This window comes from Rhodnius prolixus, unplaced genomic scaffold (genome assembly GCF_049639745.1).
Source record: "Rhodnius prolixus isolate KJV_2025 unplaced genomic scaffold, Rpr scaffold_14, whole genome shotgun sequence".
In the NCBI taxonomy this organism is placed as follows: domain Eukaryota; kingdom Metazoa; phylum Arthropoda; class Insecta; order Hemiptera; family Reduviidae; genus Rhodnius; species Rhodnius prolixus.
The window spans coordinates 3,427,427-3,445,788 of record NW_027411594.1 but is presented as its reverse complement, the minus strand read 5'-3'; the positions used below and the strand labels follow the sequence as shown (position 1 = coordinate 3,445,788).

General features: G+C 32.8%; 1 protein-coding gene across 4 annotated transcripts in view; it reads left to right on the top strand.

The window, feature by feature from the left end:
* The first annotated feature begins 4,067 nt into the window (after positions 1–4,067).
* The window catches only part of LOC141451660 (uncharacterized), a 47,875-nt gene continuing 33,580 nt past the window's right edge, over positions 4,068–18,362 (top strand). Inside the window, exons 1-14 of one of the 4 annotated variants that reach the window (XM_074123146.1) lie at positions 4,068–4,141; positions 6,140–6,348; positions 8,170–8,372; positions 10,011–10,156; positions 10,923–11,065; positions 11,843–12,037; positions 12,550–12,746; positions 14,899–15,065; positions 15,300–15,463; positions 15,541–15,801; positions 16,297–16,500; positions 17,475–17,621; positions 17,927–18,061; positions 18,152–18,282. In XM_074123146.1, the coding sequence (XP_073979247.1) occupies positions 8,320–8,372; positions 10,011–10,156; positions 10,923–11,065; positions 11,843–12,037; positions 12,550–12,746; positions 14,899–15,065; positions 15,300–15,463; positions 15,541–15,801; positions 16,297–16,500; positions 17,475–17,621; positions 17,927–18,061; positions 18,152–18,282 (1,943 nt within the window). In that variant the 5' untranslated portion in view covers positions 4,068–4,141; positions 6,140–6,348; positions 8,170–8,319. Of the gene's footprint in view, positions 4,142–6,139; positions 6,349–6,402; positions 6,887–8,169; positions 8,373–10,010; positions 10,157–10,922; positions 11,066–11,842; positions 12,038–12,549; positions 12,747–14,898; positions 15,066–15,299; positions 15,464–15,540; positions 15,802–16,296; positions 16,501–17,474; positions 17,622–17,926; positions 18,062–18,151; positions 18,283–18,362 lie in introns of those variants that run through there. The other 3 variants (XM_074123148.1, XM_074123145.1, XM_074123144.1) reach the window with 3 other exon arrangements.

The window sequence follows — 18,362 nt, the reverse complement described above, 5'->3', positions numbered from 1 at the left end:
TGTATTCAGAAATCGAAACCCTGTGAGCCCGGCTAGTTTATTAGAGTAGATATGGCGAATAGCCAACTCAAGAATCCTTTCAAAGGATTTTGGAAGAAGAAGAAAAATACCGAATTGGGACACTTACTTGTTTTGTCACTGCTAACTAGTAGTAAGGCCAAAGCCCAAATATACACACAGGATTGCCTTTTTCTGGTTAAAAAAGTAAAATACAGTGGAAAACTAACGAATTGGGTTCCAGATCGTCTATATTTCCACTTGTTTTGTCTCTGCGATCTAGTATTGAGCCCAAACCCCAAATATACATAAAGGGTGGCCTTTTTTTAGTAAATGAAAAGTAAAATACAGTGGAAAACTAACGAATTGGGTTCCAGATCGTTTAGATTTCCACTTGTTTTGTCACTGCGATCTAGTATTGAGCCCAAACCCCAAATATACATAAAGGGTAGCCTTTTTTTAGTAAATGAAAAGTAAAATACAGTGAAAAACTAACGAATTGGGTTCCAGATCGTCTAGATTCCACTTGTTTTGTCACTGCGATCTAGTATTGAGCCCAAACCCCAAATATACATAAAGGGTAGCCTTTTTTTAGTAAATGAAAAGTAAAATACAGTGGAAAACTAACGAATTGGGTTCCAGATCGTCTAGATTCCACTTGTTTTGTCTCTGCGATCTAGTATTGAGCCCAAACCCCAAATATACATAAAGGGTAGCCTTTTTTTAGTAAATGAAAAGTAAAATACAGTGGAAAACTAACGAATTGGGTTCCAGATCGTCTAGATTCCACTTGTTTTGTCTCTGCGATCTAGTATTGAGCCCAAACCCCAAATATACATAAAGGGTAGCCTTTTTTTAGTAAATGTAAAGCAAAATATACCTGAAACCAACTGAATTAGGTTCCAGTTCGCCTAGATTTCTACTTGTTTTGTCTCTGTGATATAGGATTGAGGCCAAACCCCAAATATACATAAAGGGTGGCCTTTTTTTAGTAAATGAAAAGTAAAATACAGTGGAAAACTAACGAATTGGGTTCCAGATCGTCTAGATTTCCACTTGTTTTGTCTCTGCGATCTAGTATTGAGGCCAAACCCCAAATATACATAAAGGGTGGCCTTTTTTTAGTAAATGAAAAGTAAAATACAGTGGAAAACTAACGAATTGGGTTCCAGATCGTCTAGATTTCCACTTGTTTTGTCTCTGCGATCTAGTATTGAGGCCAAACCCCAAACATTCATAAAGGGTGGCCTTTTTTTAGTAAATCAAAAGTAAAATATAGTGGAAAACTAACGAATTGGGTTCCAGATCGTTTAGATTTCCACTTGTTTTGTCTCTGGGATCTAGTATTGAGCCCAAACCCCAAATATACATAAAGGGTGGCCTTTTTTTAGTAAATGAAAAGTAAAATACAGTGGAAAACTAACGAATTGGGTTCCAGATCGTTTAGATTTCCACTTGTTTTGTCACTGCGATCTAGTATTGAGCCCAAACCCCAAATATACATAAAGGGTAGCCTTTTTTTAGTAAATGAAAAGTAAAATACAGTGGAAAACTGACGAATTGGGTTCCAGATCGTCTAGATTCCACTTGTTTTGTCTCTGCGATCTAGTATTGAGGACAAACCCAGAATATACATAAAGGGTGGCTTTATTTAGTAAATGAAAAGTAAAATACAGTGGAAAACTAACGAATTGGGTTCCATTACTTCTAGATTTCTACTTCTTTTGTCACTCCTATCTAGTATTGAGGCCGAAGGTAAAATTCACACTCAGAGCGCCCTTTTTTTGGATAAGGAAATGGAAAATACAGCGGAAAAATAGCGAATTTCGTTCCAGTTTGTCTAGATTTCTACTTGTTTTGTCTCTATGATCTAGTACGTATTAAGGCCAAAGCCCAAATATACATAAAGGGTTGTTTTTTATTGGTAAAGGAAAACTGAATTTCAACAGAAAAATAAGGAAGAGGAAGAGTTGTACGGATGGTTGTGCGAGTGGGAAAGCAAAGATTGTGAAAAAGATTGTTTAAAAATGGATGAGAATGAAACGAAGTAGTTCTTTTACTATAATACCAATAATATTACAGGCTAATAAATTTCTCACTTGTACATGTTTGGAATTCTTAGTTGTTTCCATATTTGAGATAATGAGAGCAATGAAATTACCTCAGATGTTAACGTACATTATTGGATTCTCACGCAGAGATCCAATTGTGGGCTCCTAGTATGGAATTCAGTATTTTTCCGTATTATTTTACTTTTCATTTACAAAAGATAGCTATCCTTGGTATTAGTTCTAGGTTTGGCCTTAAAACATTGTAATATAGACAATTGATGTGGAAATCTTGCCCAATTGTTACCCAATTCCTTAATTTTTCGTTATATTTTAGTTATTTCCAAAAGAAGTTTTATTTTACTTTTAATGTCCAAAAAAAGGCAACAGTTTACTTATATTTTGGCATTGGCGTCAATACTAGTTAATAAAGTAAAAACATTTGGAAATTTAGCCGAACTGGAACCAAATTTGCTATTTTTCCACTGTATTTTACTTTTGAGTTACCAAATAGAGGCCACCCTTTATGTATATTTGGGGTTTGGCCTCAATACTAGATCGCAGAGACAAAACAAGTGGAAATCTAGACGATCTGGAACCCAATTCGTTAGTTTTCCACTGTATTTTACTTTTCATTTACTAAAAAAAGGCCACCCTTTATGTATATTTGGGGTTTGGCCTCAATACTAGATCGCAGAGACAAAACAAGTGGAAATCTAGACGATCTGGAACCCAATTCGTTAGTTTTCCACTGTATTTTACTTTTCATTTACTAAAAAAAGGCCACCCTTTATGTATATTTGGGGTTTGGCCTCAATACTAGATCGCAGAGACAAAACAAGTGGAAATCTAGACGATCTGGAACCCAATTCGTTAGTTTTCCACTGTATTTTACTTTTCATTTACTAAAAAAAGGCCACCCTTTATGTATATTTGGGGTTTGGCCTCAATCCTATATCACAGAGACAAAACAAGTAGAAATCTAGGCGAACTGGAACCTAATTCAGTTGGTTTCAGGTATATTTTGCTTTACATTTCCTATAAGAAGGCTACCCTTTAAGTTTATTTTAACTTTGTTTTAAACATATGTAATTAAGGGTTATCAATATTGACAATTATGTAGTAATCAATATCAGTTAACTATATATGTATTGTAGCACGTATTTTGGAGTTAAAGTATTAATATTAAAGAAGTGTTGAATTGGTAAATTTTATAATAGAATTATGTTAAGAATTAAGAGTGATTGGAAGGGGATGTTAGATCATTTTTGTTTGTTATTTTATTTTTGTTAAGTTAAGGTGCATCTACATCTGATGTCATTTACATCCGGAGCTTTTTTTAGTTTCCTGCCGGCCTCCTATCACTTTTCTCTTGTTACAAACTGTCCATTACCGATCAGTGAGATTTAAGAAGCTCGGCGGAAGAAAAGATCTAAGGGCCAGTAGTTGGATTCGAACCATTGATCTCTGCGTGAGAATCCAATATTACACGCCACCCTCTTTGCTAATCTCTTCTCTCTCATTATCTCAAATATTGAAACATTCCAAACAAATCCTCCCATAGAACTCTCTTTCGTGCGTTGTGCGATTACGTAATCGAATTTTGTCTGTTACAACCATAAATAAGTGAAATCTCAAAAACTTTTTGACTTTGCAGAAAGAATAAAATAGAAGTCTTAAGAGCAAGAAAGTAAGAGTAAGAATTACAAGCTCTAGGGTTACATTTTGGTTTAACATTTACCACTCTAAAAAAGAAATTAAAAATTTTAAAAAAAAAATCTATGAGCCAAGTGTGAGTTTTCCTCAGTTTGGGATTTTTTTTACAGGTTTGTTCTTATTTAACATGTATTTGGTGATGAGGTCTTGCTTTAAACGGAGTGGTACTTCAGACGGTTGACAAGCCACCACCTTCCCCCTAATGGGATTTTGTGGCCAAATGATAACAAAAAATCTTTATGTTATCGATAATTATCACGCATCTTTTAATTCATTTATCGATTATTAAGATTCATTAGTATTACGAAATAACCTTTGCAGTTAGGTCATAGGTACCTTAGGCTTTAAGTACTCTTCACGCAGCAGCAAGAATACTTGATGTTAGTTAATTATTTATTTTTATCAACCTCTAAAATTGTTTGCAAAATTTCTCATTGTTTTTTAGTTTTATAGGATGAATGTGTACCACCAAAAAAAAGAAAGGAATCTATTGCCGCGTGGCTACAAAGATCTTTTGTGCTACATCACTTTTTTTTTAGCCCAGCTAAATTTTCCTCAAGAAGTGCCCTCAATCGAACTTTCTCGGGAAAATGGTACAGTGAAAATGTGCAGAACTTATTGTACGCAATAAGTACATAACATTTAGAGGAACATCGTATGAACTATTTACGATAAAATTAAAAAAAAACAAACTGCAAAGTTGATTCAGTATTAATGGCACTCCCAGTTGGCTAAATTTTTAATCATTTAAATATTTTTAGCTATTATCGCAATTGAAGATAATGCCCATTTTCCTGGTGCTCTTTTAAACTCCATTTGTGCTTTCTGTAACTTCCAGTAAGTAGGAAGTGACGAGATAGTATCAAATTTTTAAAATTGATACTTAACTGGGTGCGCATTTTTGAAGAATTTTTTTACCGCATGCTCCGTGTGGGTAGGTGCTTATTCTGTAAACACACAAACTCGAAAACTAAAAATCGAAAGAACCCCAATTTTTGTATTTCGTTTAGCTATGTAAATAAGACTCATTGTAAACTTAACGACTAAAATCTCTCAGCCATAAATAATCCCTTTACAGAAGAAACTTTTCTCTTCTTTACGAAAACAGTTTGTATTCAAAGTTCTCTTGTTGATATAGAACTTTTATTTGAAATAGTTGTTTTAGGTAGTGATACTATCAAAATCACTTCTGTGAATGGGTTGATTTCCCTCCCAAGTCCATTTCAGATAATGAAAGGTTCTCCTCTTACTATAAAATTAATAATATTTGAATGGTTGCTAAAATTACGTCTTTGAAGAAAACTTCTTGACCGCAAGTACCATTTACTAAATTCATTGTTCACTTTTATGAGTTTTTCTTTCTATTATAAATTATTTCTATGATTTTCTCTAAACATCATTTTTACATTTCATTGAATAGTTCTACATCTTTGATTTGAAACACCTTAGTAGCAAAATTCGTAGTTGGGCAGTTCGTTCGGAAATGGGATAGGGGTAAGCTTCTCTCTGAAGTATTACTACGGTGTAATTTACGGTTTTATTCAGTATATGTTGTTGCTATGAATAAAAGATTTTGAAATTCAGATATTGTAGAAAATGTTAATATTTTGAGATTGTTACAAGTGTAAGTCTTGTGATTGTTTACTTGAGATATTACTAATTTCTCTTACTCCTAATAATCAGCAATCGTGCCGATTTTGAATTTAAGTTTTTTCCGGAGTTATTTATTTTGAGAATATGGGCGCCCAGAGCCTTTTTTTTGCTGCAATCCCAGCTACTAGGCAGGCGGTGGTTTACAGACATCACCAGATATTACTATCTTCTAAGTTCTTAAGAACTAAGAAGCTCTGGGAAGGTAAAATCTAAAGAGAGAGCAAATAATTACTCCTATAAATTTAGTTCTTTCAAAGTATTGTACTCTTGATCACAGGGATCACCTCATTGCTCTTGTCTTATTATAGGGGCGAGTTTTAATGTTAGGGCACTACTAGTGCGGACTAGTAGTGACAAATGCCCAGTTCTGTTCAGCATATAGCTGCTTTTTATTAATTGGTGTAAGTTTAGCTTTTGCTCGATGTCCTCAACGTAATTTGATAATAGCGTGTTAAACGTGTTCGGCGATTGCCTCATTTTATTATTAACATTGTTAGAGAGTAGTAAAGAAAATAATTTCCTCCAGCGCTCCCTCGAAATTCGGGGAGTTCGTAAAAATTTGAATAATCCTATTAAAGGAAAGGATCAAGGCATAGTACGTACTACTGCGGTAGTGCATTTTTTTAATTTTTGCTCGTAGTTTACATTCTTTGCTCACGTAACTCATAGCTATAAGTAAATTAATGAAAAATCAGCTTCATTCTACAATATTTTATCATTTAAAGGGCCTAGAAGCAGAGTTAAAACCTTGATACCACATAAGGATCGGAAAGATAGTAATGATGAAGTGAAAGTCATTGTGGTCCCCAAAGTCGTGAAGGAGAATGATCTTTTCTTTATCGCTATAAAAAAAAAACTGCAGAAGGCTCTACTGTCGCCATGCCATGACCATCGGCAGTCTGCAAGGGATTACAACCTACAATAAAACACTACGGTAAACAACTCCAATATTTTTAGTTATGTACTCCTCCTAGCATGGAAGTAGACCTAGCCTGTGAGTATGACTTTTAATACATCAAACTATTGGTAAGTCCTCCCGATGGTGGTATTCAAACTTAATATGGGCTTATTTTCCCGGCTCTGGTGCCTTTACCTAGAAATGAGAGCATTAATTAATTAACGGATAAAGTTAATTAGTTTTTGTTGTTTTGCATCATTAATGAGAATTAAAAATAGAGGGCGTTCTGTTGTCGTGGTTACTAGTGGACGGACGCTTGGACAGCGCAACATAACAGATCGATCTAACCTGTAAAAATCATCTAGTTAGTTTTAGTTAAAAGGCTCGCCTGTGATAAAGTTTTCTTTGTTTTTTTTTAAATCAAAATTATGTAAACTTATTTAATATTTAAATATACATCAATAGAAAGTATCCGATTGTTACAAGTTCATTTCATTCGTTGGATACGCAGTGAAAATTCCTAGTTATGATGTTGCGTGAAATATTAATAGCATTGATTAAGTATACACTTACAGTGAGTACAAGTGTGAACTTTTTCTTCATTTTTATTAAAAGAAAAAAGAAAACCAAACAATTAGCTTGTACTTAAATATTTTTTTATTGAAATATATTGTTAAACTGAAATTTTGACAATAAATTTTATTAAGTATAACTGCATGAAAACAAAAATTATTTTCACGCTAAATGCACAGTACCTCAAACCGCAATTTTCACTGCAACCATGCCAAACTAATCTATAAATTCACCAATGAATCAAGATGATGACTCAGTTTTGCAAAGTACTTATTGGTTATTTAAATGAGGATTACTGGTTGGATAAACAATTCTACTTGCGTGTTTATCTTCAAAAAATAAACTAAACAGCTTAGTCACCATCTTTCGTGCTCCTTCACCATCTGCGTACTTCGTGAAAATAAAACGTTGCATACACAAAATTCTGATATTTTTTTTCATTTTTCCAGCAATGATATGTTCAAACCTGCGATTTTATCGGCAAAGTTTCTTCAATGCTATTCAATTAAAGAAAGAAATTACATATATCAAATGGCTAAGAGCTCATAGACAAAGTTGAATGAAAGTTTTCTATACATGTGCAGTTGTTTATTGTAAAAACCAATTTTTAGAGTCAAAGATGTTATTTACATTCCTCTACTATAACTGTTTATGGTGATTTTGAATATAGTTTTTTTATGATGCTTTTTGACAGATCATAAATTACTTACGGGACCTAAATTAGTAAATAAAAATTGTATTTTCTGCTAAAAATTATTTTTAACAATAAAAGGTTGCACAATCCAAATGAAGAATTGGAAGCTTGAAAGTAGATAATTTTTTCGGCGAATGGAATGCTGGGATTTTCAGTTTTCAAGCTCTTTCATCAAGATTTGATGGCAACTATTCACATTTAATAGTTCTATACTATCTTTTACGTTTCTAAGAATTGTACCGTCAAATGAGAGAAAAATCCTTTTAAGAGGCCAATTATTTGCTATTTTCATCCATTGCTTTTTATCGTGGCACTGTACTAATGTCAAGGATCCGTGTAACCCTGGTTGAGAAAGATGTTTTTTGTATCTAAAACTGTCCTTTACTTTCACTTAGGACAATCACTTACTGAACAGGAGATTATTCACTCATTTAAATGCTTTCTAAACAATATGCATGAACATAGACGTAGATGCGCCGGAAAAAAAAAAATGGCAATAGACGTGCACATAATGGAAGGGTGATCAAATATCTCAAAATTCTAAATTGGCAACAATCCATTTCATTTTTTATTCTTAATTTTTGTGTCAGGAAGCATGGCTACTGTCTGCCAGTGACCTAGTAGATTCAAAGTTACAACATTTAGATTATTCTTCAATTAATCTTTCGAAGAACAAACCTGTAGAAGATGGAATTATCCTTTCTGGCCATTGTGCTGGATGTTCCCCAGTACACGACTCAATGGCTAACTATGAGACTGGATGCCAATATTCAGCTGGAGAATATATAAATATGTCAGTATTTTATATTTAGAACATCAAATAAGTCTCTTAATTTTATTATTATTCTTAAATTTAAGGTAATAAGTATTGCATATTTTATAAGCTTATGGATTAATGAGTGGCTACTTCAGTAATGTTTGCATGAAATTGAACATAATTGATTAAGAAGGTAAAACAATAAAGGGGAAGAGGCTAATGTATCAGTAGATATGTATCATTAACGCAACATACGACAGTAAATACTCGTTAGAACTAAATGGATCACTGCGGAGAAAAATCGCGGACAACGAAGTGACGGTAGTAGTGGAGCTTCAAGCTTCTTATCCTCACTACCGCCTAGACGGACTCATTAAGTACAGTCTCAACGCTGAACAAATAAATTATTTATTCCCAGCTCCCTGAAATGAATTATCCAGCAATCATGAATTAAATTCTTCTAAGTAGTGATGTAAGAATCCTGCATTCTGCAAGAATCTGTGTATGCCTTTGTCTGAAGTAGGGGTGCAAATTTTCTTTCTCCCCGATCTTTGTCGTTTGTTAACTGAGACTTCGTTCGCTCTGATTGTCATAAGGCGTTTATTTCTGAACTCTCACTTCCAGGGTGATTGTGTATATGTTACTATCGAAAGCTCCAGAGCTCATTCTGCAGAAAGTTTCGCCGATGGCCTTTGTCATTATACTTGGCACTTTTTTATTTTGGTATCTTTGCCTATCAACACATAAGTGGTCAACACTTTTATGAACTTTAGTCTTGGTTTAATTTATTCTTTAACATCAGGATGTGTTTGTCATGCATTCATGGAGAAATTATTCCCTTTGATAATTCAGATTACCCATATCAAAAAGGCGACGGCATCAGGACACCATTGCATCCATAACACAGCATAACTTCCATACTTAATACCAATATCATATAATGTTGAGTATGTAGAGCCAATACTCAATGTTTCTGTGACCGTTTATACATGTCGAAACGTTTTGAGCTAAATACAACAAATATTTATTAAAGTCTTCATTCATATAATGTTACTCACGAAATGGCACACCATCATAAATATCGCTTCAGTTGAAAGGGTCTGTCATTAGTCTGGACTAAGTACATACTTCGGAATCCAATAAATTTAGTTTTGAATGGAAAATCTGAAGTTTGGTAAACTATATACGTTGAAATTATTAATTTTTTCAGTAGTTTTTGTAATAATTTATGGTCACAGGTTTTGGTGGATTTTTTTGTTTAGTTTTTTCTTTTTATTTAGGATTTTACCACTGTTCAGTAAGTACAAGTAAAAAAGATGTATTTATAATATGTTCTTCTTAACAAAACGTTGACTTAGCCTCAGCGTACATACACTGTCTTGATTTCTTGAACGGCTGCCATCCAGTGAATTTTGAGCGTTTGTCCAGTAGTTTTTTTTAGCATTCTGTACCTGTTGTTCAATTCAGTTCGTTTTAGTCCAGTATGAAGGTTCCATGTCAAACGTTTGTCTAGATGGAATCCCATGAAACGGACATGAGAAACTGCGGGGAAAGAAATTTGATTAAGATTTATGACGGGAATGATTTTTCGGTTGTTAAAAAGTTAAGTTCTTGTAATATAAAATGTTTTAGATTAGGATAAACTAACGCAGAATTTAATGATCATTTGCACAGCTGCGGTGAATGTGTGGGTGGTCAAACGGAGAAAGATGATGATTTCGGTGCGGACAGATGTGGAATATGTAAAGGTTTGGATCGTTGTAGCTCAGCAAGACGAGGTTGCTCTCAAGATATTGAAGAAATAGACAGCGATCTACAGAGTAAGTGATACAAATATCGGAACTTGCGTTTGTTTTTAAATTTTTCTACTTCTCACGTCAAATTTTCAAAATTGTGTTTTCATCAGAAAAGCAAGGTTTGATTTTCCCTGAAATGAACTTAATTATTTTAGAGAAGTTCTATTCTGAGAGAACTAAAAATCACGAAATACTCGTAAGTCAAGTAGAAACAATATTGGTTTAATTGTATTGAAGGCTATCTCCTATCACATTCTACAGAGGGACTTTGGCAGGAAAATCACTGGCAGAAAGCGAGTTTAATAGCAGGGGATTTAATTAGTTTCAATAGAAAAAAGCCCCGTACCTAAGGGGAAAGGGAACTATACGATGATAGGGTTCCATACTGTTTTACCCAATTTTGATGATAATTATAGTTTTCAAACATAAAATAGCTTCTGAAATGTTAAGGTCTTAAAAGCATATTGTGAAATACGTATGCACATAATCTCTAATAAATTAAACCCCAATTGTCTTATGACAACACCGTCATGTAACAGTACTTTGGGAAAAGGTATTTAGACAGCAAAAAAATGGATGATGCACATCCTTCCGCCAGCCAAATGCTTTCGACCTTGGCAGAAGCTGTGTCCCTTGAATAATTAAAGCATTTATACCGCTTTACAAAAAATAGAAACCATTGTTTATATAGCTTTAAAAAAAAATTATTTTTTTTTTAGCCAGATTAAAAAATTACATTATTGTTTGTACGCAAATATAATTATTACGCAGATTGTATTATCATTTCCAGACTGCACCTTATTGGTGGGCATTCAACCAAGAGTTATCGATGTGGCCAGCGCGGATGTAGCTACAGTACATATTATCACCGAAGATAGCGATCACCCACCATCAGTTGATTGTGTGGCTTTAGATAAAAATGGTGAAAAACAGGTTTGTTCAAAGTGTCACAAGGTTTTTTAAAGTCATAAAATCCAATTCTAATCACTATTTTTTAAGTATAAGTGTAAATGTTTGGGAAACCAGTTATAACCATATTAACTTTCAACACGCGAATACTTCTCTTTACCAACTTCAAAAACATTCAAATCTATCTAACGTTTTTCACCCTCATAATTTAAACAATAATAATAATAATATTTTCAATCACTTTTGGATAGATATTTTCTTACAGTGTTTTTATTGCATAATCTAATAATTTATCAAGTATCTACGAGGGAAATCTCTTTTAAAAAAGAAATCTTACCTATATTTTCTTTGTTAAATGTTACTATTAAATAATTAACCAATTAGAATGCAGATGTAGAGATAAAAAATACGCCAAGTAGAGTTTCTTGAACATTCCAATCATAGCTAAAATATTCTTTCTAGAGCTTTGTAAATCTTATTTTAGTGCAAATAATATCCTGGTTACCGCTTTTTCTTCTTCTATTCAACCAAATTTTCATTTACTAGAAATGAAATATCTAAAGCTGCTAACGATTTACCATTCAAATTACCTATTCTGGAACCCTACTGACAATGGATTTGTCTATCCCATGCTGACCAAATCATAGTATTCATAGAATTATGTTTCAAAGTAAAGTTATTATTTATATTTTGAGATTTGAGAGAAGTTTAAATATAAATGTTTCAGTAATTATCTTTTATAAATAGTAAAAATTAATTTCATTAACCAACCAAATTTATCTATCTGTATGTGCATTTCAGGGAGAATTTGATAAACTGCAAAGCACATCAAAACAATTAAAATTTAAACTGTCAAAAACTGAAACAAAATTAGAGTTAAGTTGTAACAGTTCAGATGGTTTCATTTTTATTCATACACTGATGGTCGTTGATAGCAGAAATTTGAAACTATTGGATGCTGACAGAAAAGAGATTGAACTTGGTCGCGATTCTAAAGTAAGTAGTATTATTAAACAATGGTTAATTTTTTGGCTTTTAATTACTTTGTTTGCCAAATAAAAATAACAGAAATAACGGAATATTTCTTGAAGTTAGCCTAGCAGAGAAACTCGTGCTATAAATTTTTCGTTCGAGATGACTTTGTATTTAATCGTAATGAATTATATTTACTATAATGCCAATCAGAATTGATGAATATATCGCTTCGCTCCAGTGCCTTACTGGTGTTTAAATAGCTTCATTATGTTTCAAAGCATTAACTATCTAAAAGGAGACAATAACTACCTATTATTTTTTAATGGTTGATATTTTTATTTTTAATTTTTACTGAAAATCAGTCGTAATGTTATGTAGAAAGTCAGGAAGGCCAGGACTCAGTTAGGAAATTCCAAGCTGGCTAGCTATTTGATAGTTTGAGTGGTTAATGTACCTATTAATTTCTATATCTATTAAATATCTTTCTTTAATTTAAATTGTATAAAAGAACTGATTTTTTTTCTCTTTTACAGATTACCCTTACTGTGGCCAACATATACGCATTATCAGAATTATTATGTTTTGGTAAAATGATGAACAAAATTGTTTACACTTCATGGTCAAATGATATTCAAGGAAATTCCTTATCTTCACAAGTTACATGTGATAATTTATGGCCGAAATCTGATGGGATTCTCAATGTAGGAGTGGCGTACAGTAAGGAAGCTTTGTAAGTTGTTAATATAGTGTAGTTCGATCTGAGTAAACTTACTTCCGTCTTCTTTGTTGTTATTTACTGTAGTCTCTAGACGATTCTCGAATTAAAGCAGAAAATATAAAATCGAAAGAACTATCTTGAATCTGATCAGACTTTATTAGATTTGTCTTCCTGAAAATTGTAAAAAAAAATAGAGAATTTTCCAAAAAAGGAGGAAATACGTTGCCAACTTTGGACGACAAGAAAGATGCCTCCTTCAAGGATATAATATTTTAGGACGTTTTTATTTTAGAGCTTGTATTTAGAAGTTCATTGAAGCGTTAATTACACGAACTTGAAACGATGTTATTTAACTTTAGAGGGATTTGTAGAATCTACTAATTTCTTAGTTGAAATAATTTAGGGAAATGCACGAAAAACCGGGTCATCTTGATCATTTGTTTGAGATATGGTTTAAACCTTTATTGTTATTATTTCTATTACTATTATTACTATCATTTTCAACGTACATGCAGTAATGGGAATAAAAAAAGAAAAAAAAAGTTTAATTCATTACTGATGTTTTAAGTTCGACATACAAAACATAATGACCTTTATCTCTTTGTTTATTTTGCAACTTCCTGACTTTGTACCACTGATTTTGTATAAGATTTCTGGAAGTATATATTTTCCGCAACGCTGCAGAAGGTTCAAGATCATCCTTTATCCAGAGTGGTTCGACTGAGTTGACTCATTTCTGGTTGATAACTGGAAACACGTCGGAATGATCTGAGTATAGAGAACTTCTTCGTTGTTGCTCTTCTTGTGGAAAGTGTGTTCAGTTTAATGTAATATTTACAAAATGTCTGAGCAATATTTTCCACATAAATAACAATTAATAGATCTTGGACTTTGCACGTCTGATGGCTATTCTTTGAAGAGTTGGATTCATTTACCTTCTACGATTTTTGGGACATTTTTGACGTGAATACGTCTTTAAATTTGCTATCATATGGAGGCAATCCAAAAAACCTAATGATAACAAAATCGAGAGATACAGATTGGCATTATAGTTTCGAATCTATCGTCTACATCCAAAATTAAATTAGACCACTGGATAGCTAAAGGATCAAAGAATTCATTACAATAAGCGAGGACTGTGACGCATCGCACGCGGTGGAGAGGGAAGCGCCGCAATTTTGAGATCATTTTGCTGCGTATCGAGAATTGCAATTAGTATAACTTTTGACTCGGAGAAGCAACGATGTTCGTTTAAGTTTTAATCGTCAGCTGTCGTCACAATCTATCGATTGTATATAAAACATTAGTGTAAAATAGTGACAGAGAATATAATAAGGTGTTAGAATAAAAAAATATTATCAAAAATATATAATGTCGGCCTACACGCATCGAAAAGCCAAAACCAAATACAGAGATCGTATACGGTTGGAAAGGGCTTCTCAAGAACAATCGAATGGTAATAATAAAACACCATATGACCGAGTCAAGCTGTGTCGGGAACGTAAAATTCGTATCACAGGCCTATAATTAATAAAGTTATATTGTAACACAGTAATTATTTGTTTCCTTGATTTCATCCTAAATACATAAATAAAAATATTTTATATAAAAAATATAACCCGTTATGTAAACGTATTCACGTACAACACACGGCCGTGTCCATGACACAGTCACAGTTTTTTTTCTCTAATTCTTATAAAAAAATTAAAAAAATAAGTTTGTCGAAGTACAAGAAGAGTGGTGGAAAAAGCAGCTATTTAGAGAAAAGTTATTAACGTAATAATTAGTATAATTACGAGTACAAGTTATTCATGTAACTCAAATAGTCAGTGTAACTTTTTATTTGCCTCTGTCGATAATAGTTGTAACTAATGTCACAGTCAAATCATCTCTTATATTTAGGCTGAAATTTCATACAAACAAATTTTAACGAAACAAAGTACATATTCCAGACGAAGAATCTTTTCCAAAGTTTTTTTTTTTTTATCGAACTTGACCTTATTCATGCACTGTAGATGACCATTCATTCATCTTCTCTGAATTCACCTTGAGAGTTCTTGCGGAACACCACACCATCATATAAGTACGAGCTTACTCGTATTACTATTGAAATAATTATCATTCGACATCATTACTTACCATGAATTTCTTAAATTTTTTCCAGAAATTTAGTTCAAACAGTAGAATTGAAAGTTGTCATTCCAGTGGCACGAGTATTATCTGCAGTAATTAATAAAGAAGAAAATGAAATTATCGTCACTTTTAATAAAAATGTGAAACCTGTGAAGGATTGTATAACAATGTTCAGTAATCCATCATCATATGGTACAGGTAAGGTACTTTATTTCTTTATTTAACAAAAATTCTCAAATTTTAACGCCATTAATGTATAAATATAAATAACCTCTCCTTATTTTTCAAATTATGAAAAATAAATAAATAACATAATTTTGCATTAAAATCAATATTGTTTGGTAACCTTAATACTCGTCTGATAAGCGTCGATTCCGATTTAAAACGATAACGATTTATATTACCTTTGCTGAAATTAATTTCTCTGTTAAGGTGCTGTTTGTCAAACTTTAGCGAATGAGATTCACGTAGAATTAGGGCAAGATAGTACTCTGAAAGCTGGAGAACTTATCAGTGTAATTGTGAAAGCAACACCCAACGTAGTACAGTTAGATTCTGTAAGATTAATGTCTCTAACTTATAATGAATCCAACCAGGTGGTTATTTGTTTAAAATTGAAACAAAATATTCTTCTTTATACAATAAAATAATTGATATTGTTACTTGTTTTTAGTTTTTAAAACAACAATCTGATATTCTGGAAATAACTGGCCCTTCATTGATTTGCCCGAATGTATTGGCTGAATTTAGTGTGCCCGCCGAATCACAGAGCACTGTTTGGTCATTGTCTTACATTACATCGCTGTCATCGAAGTTCGCTACTTCACCTGGTCAAACGCAACGTCTAAATCTCATGTTATGGCGCAGTCTTAGAGAAATGCAACGTACTTGGCGTGGAAATTCACCGAATACTGTAAACGTTAATGCTTCATTGGTTAGTATTGTTGATAACATCTCCATAATTGAACAATTGTGGTAAAGAATCTGGGGTAAATAGTTAAACGACTTTCATAGTTTTTCATAATTGAATCCTTGAAATTAAAATTCGACTAAAAAGTGAAAGTCTTCAATTTACTCGAAGTATGACTTCTTAGGAGTCAGAGTATCTCTAAACGGATACTTTCGGTTAAAACTCGAAATCAGGAATTTTAACTGACCGCTATACTTCCTCTTATCTAGTGTAGTAAGAGAAAGAAAAAACTGAACCAAGGAGACCGGATCTCCTTAATAACTTTTCCGTTCAGCCTTGTTGTCCATCTTCTTACAGCAGCCCGACGTAGATCTTCCTCTTCATTGTTCAACCAGTTACTAAACAGTAGCATTCAATAATCAAAAAGAAGTTAACAAATGAAAGAAATACTTTAACTCAAGTTGAAATTTTTGCCAGTTTTTTTAAAAAGAGATCTCGACTAATTCAAACGTTTATTAGCTGATTCCAGGTATTGATTACCAGCTGAAGGCTACTACGTTTTTAGACGATAAAATGGTGACAGCAAATAAAATAATTAGAGTTAGCCATGATCAAGGAACAAGTGTCATACTCAGAGGGCCAAGACGTGTCAGCTGGAATGCTTTGCCAACATATCAGGCTTCACTTGTACAATGTTCAGAGAGGTCACTTCAGTCGGTTAAGGTAAGTATGATAAAGAAAAATTAATAAAAGAGGTAAAATGTAAAAAATTAATAAGACGTGAATACTTTTATTACAAAGTTTTGCTCAAACTATTCTTGAACTGATTAAGAGATATTTCAAGACTTAAATAAATAAAATTCAAGAAACTGTAAAATGCTAAATTTGTATTATTCTTATTAATTCAAATGGGTTATTTTAAAAAGTTTATTTATTTTTCCCAAGTTCTTAAAAGATATTTTAACCGTTTACTTTATTTCTTGTAATACAGTTAAGAAATCGAAAACTACTGAAAAACCATGGTCTGAAAAAGCTTGGGTACTGTAGTATGCTTCATTCACAACAATAACCGTGGTGAGCCAACATGATCTGATTGTCATTTTTTTAGGGTTTGAAAACCTTGTCAATATGTAAAGTGGTACCTCCCTGCAAAGCTAGACCATGATGTGAATGGAACAATTCAATGGAATAATCCACATCCTGTACCTTTGCTAATTTTTTGAATAAAAAAGATAACTCGAATAACTCCTCCTATTGCCTTCTCAATATGGTTCTCACATGAATGTTCAAAGGTCTCGGACGATACCTAAGTACCTGGTAGTTCTACGAAATTCTTGCTCAAACTTAATTCTAATCCTTCTGGTTTATCCTCATTTAATACCATCATGTTTTCTAAAAACTAAGTTTCTGCTGTTGATAAAAGCCCTTCTTCTTTGCCCTAGGATAATAAATTCTTATTATCAAGATCGATCATACTTGAGTAGGGAACCTGCATTTATCTTTTTAGTAATGTAATTCAACCTTGAGATAAACCTAGCTCTTGTTGCAGAATCCTGGATTTGTAGAAATGGATGGAAAGTTTGTGCTCCCTCTTGTACAAATAACTCTCGTTAACATTTGTTATCTTTTTTCTCTTATTTTGTAACAAAACGTAATAGTTGGCACAGATTATTAAAAACAATTTTTCTGCTTTTTAGTATCTATGGAAAATGACAGCTGGTAGTGAAGACGAATTATCAAATGTGGACGGAGGTCCCATTTACACTGCTGACAAGTCGTTGTCACCTAATTCGAATTATCGTCTTTCATTGGATATTTTCAATGGTGACCAATTGGTGGCACAGGTAGGTTAAAAGCTTGAAAACAATTGCTTATTATTATATAATATTTAATACTTTTTTAAAATTGACTTTTTATTTAGAAAATAAATCAGGAAATTCCTTTTAAGATCCTCCGATTTTTTTTTTCAATCTGAAAACGGTCTGTGTATGTTTACCAAATATCTCAAAAACGAAAAATCGCAGAAAGCTGAATATTAGCTTTCGATTAGTCAAATTAGAGTCCTGACTGTTTCTTAGCGATCGAAATCCTTCAACCTTAAGCACCACCTTACCGAAAAGATTGATGTTTAAATTCTCTTACTTTCTAGAATGCAATGGACATTAATACTGTAATTGATGATTTTCAAATACTGCTACCTTTTGATGAAGCCGTGTTTGGTACAGGACATAAAATAATAATAGACACCTACGTTTTAGGAGGTTTCCTACCATCTTCCGTTAATGTAAATATCTTATTAGCTTAAGAAAATATTTATTAATTAACATATCGTTATTGTAAGTCAACGTCATAATATCTGCAAGCTGTTTTACAGTTCAAGTGGGCTTGCTTAGCTTATAATGGTAGTCCATGTGTTGTGCCAGGAAAAGAAGGCAAATTTATTAACTCATTGGAAACTACATCTTCAAGTTTTCGACTAAATGCAGGCAGTCTTCCTGTTGGCAGGTATTTAATGAAGGGACTATATTCTCAAGTGTTCCGTTTTATAAGTTTTTGTTGCAAATAGTATATCAGAAAGTAAATCA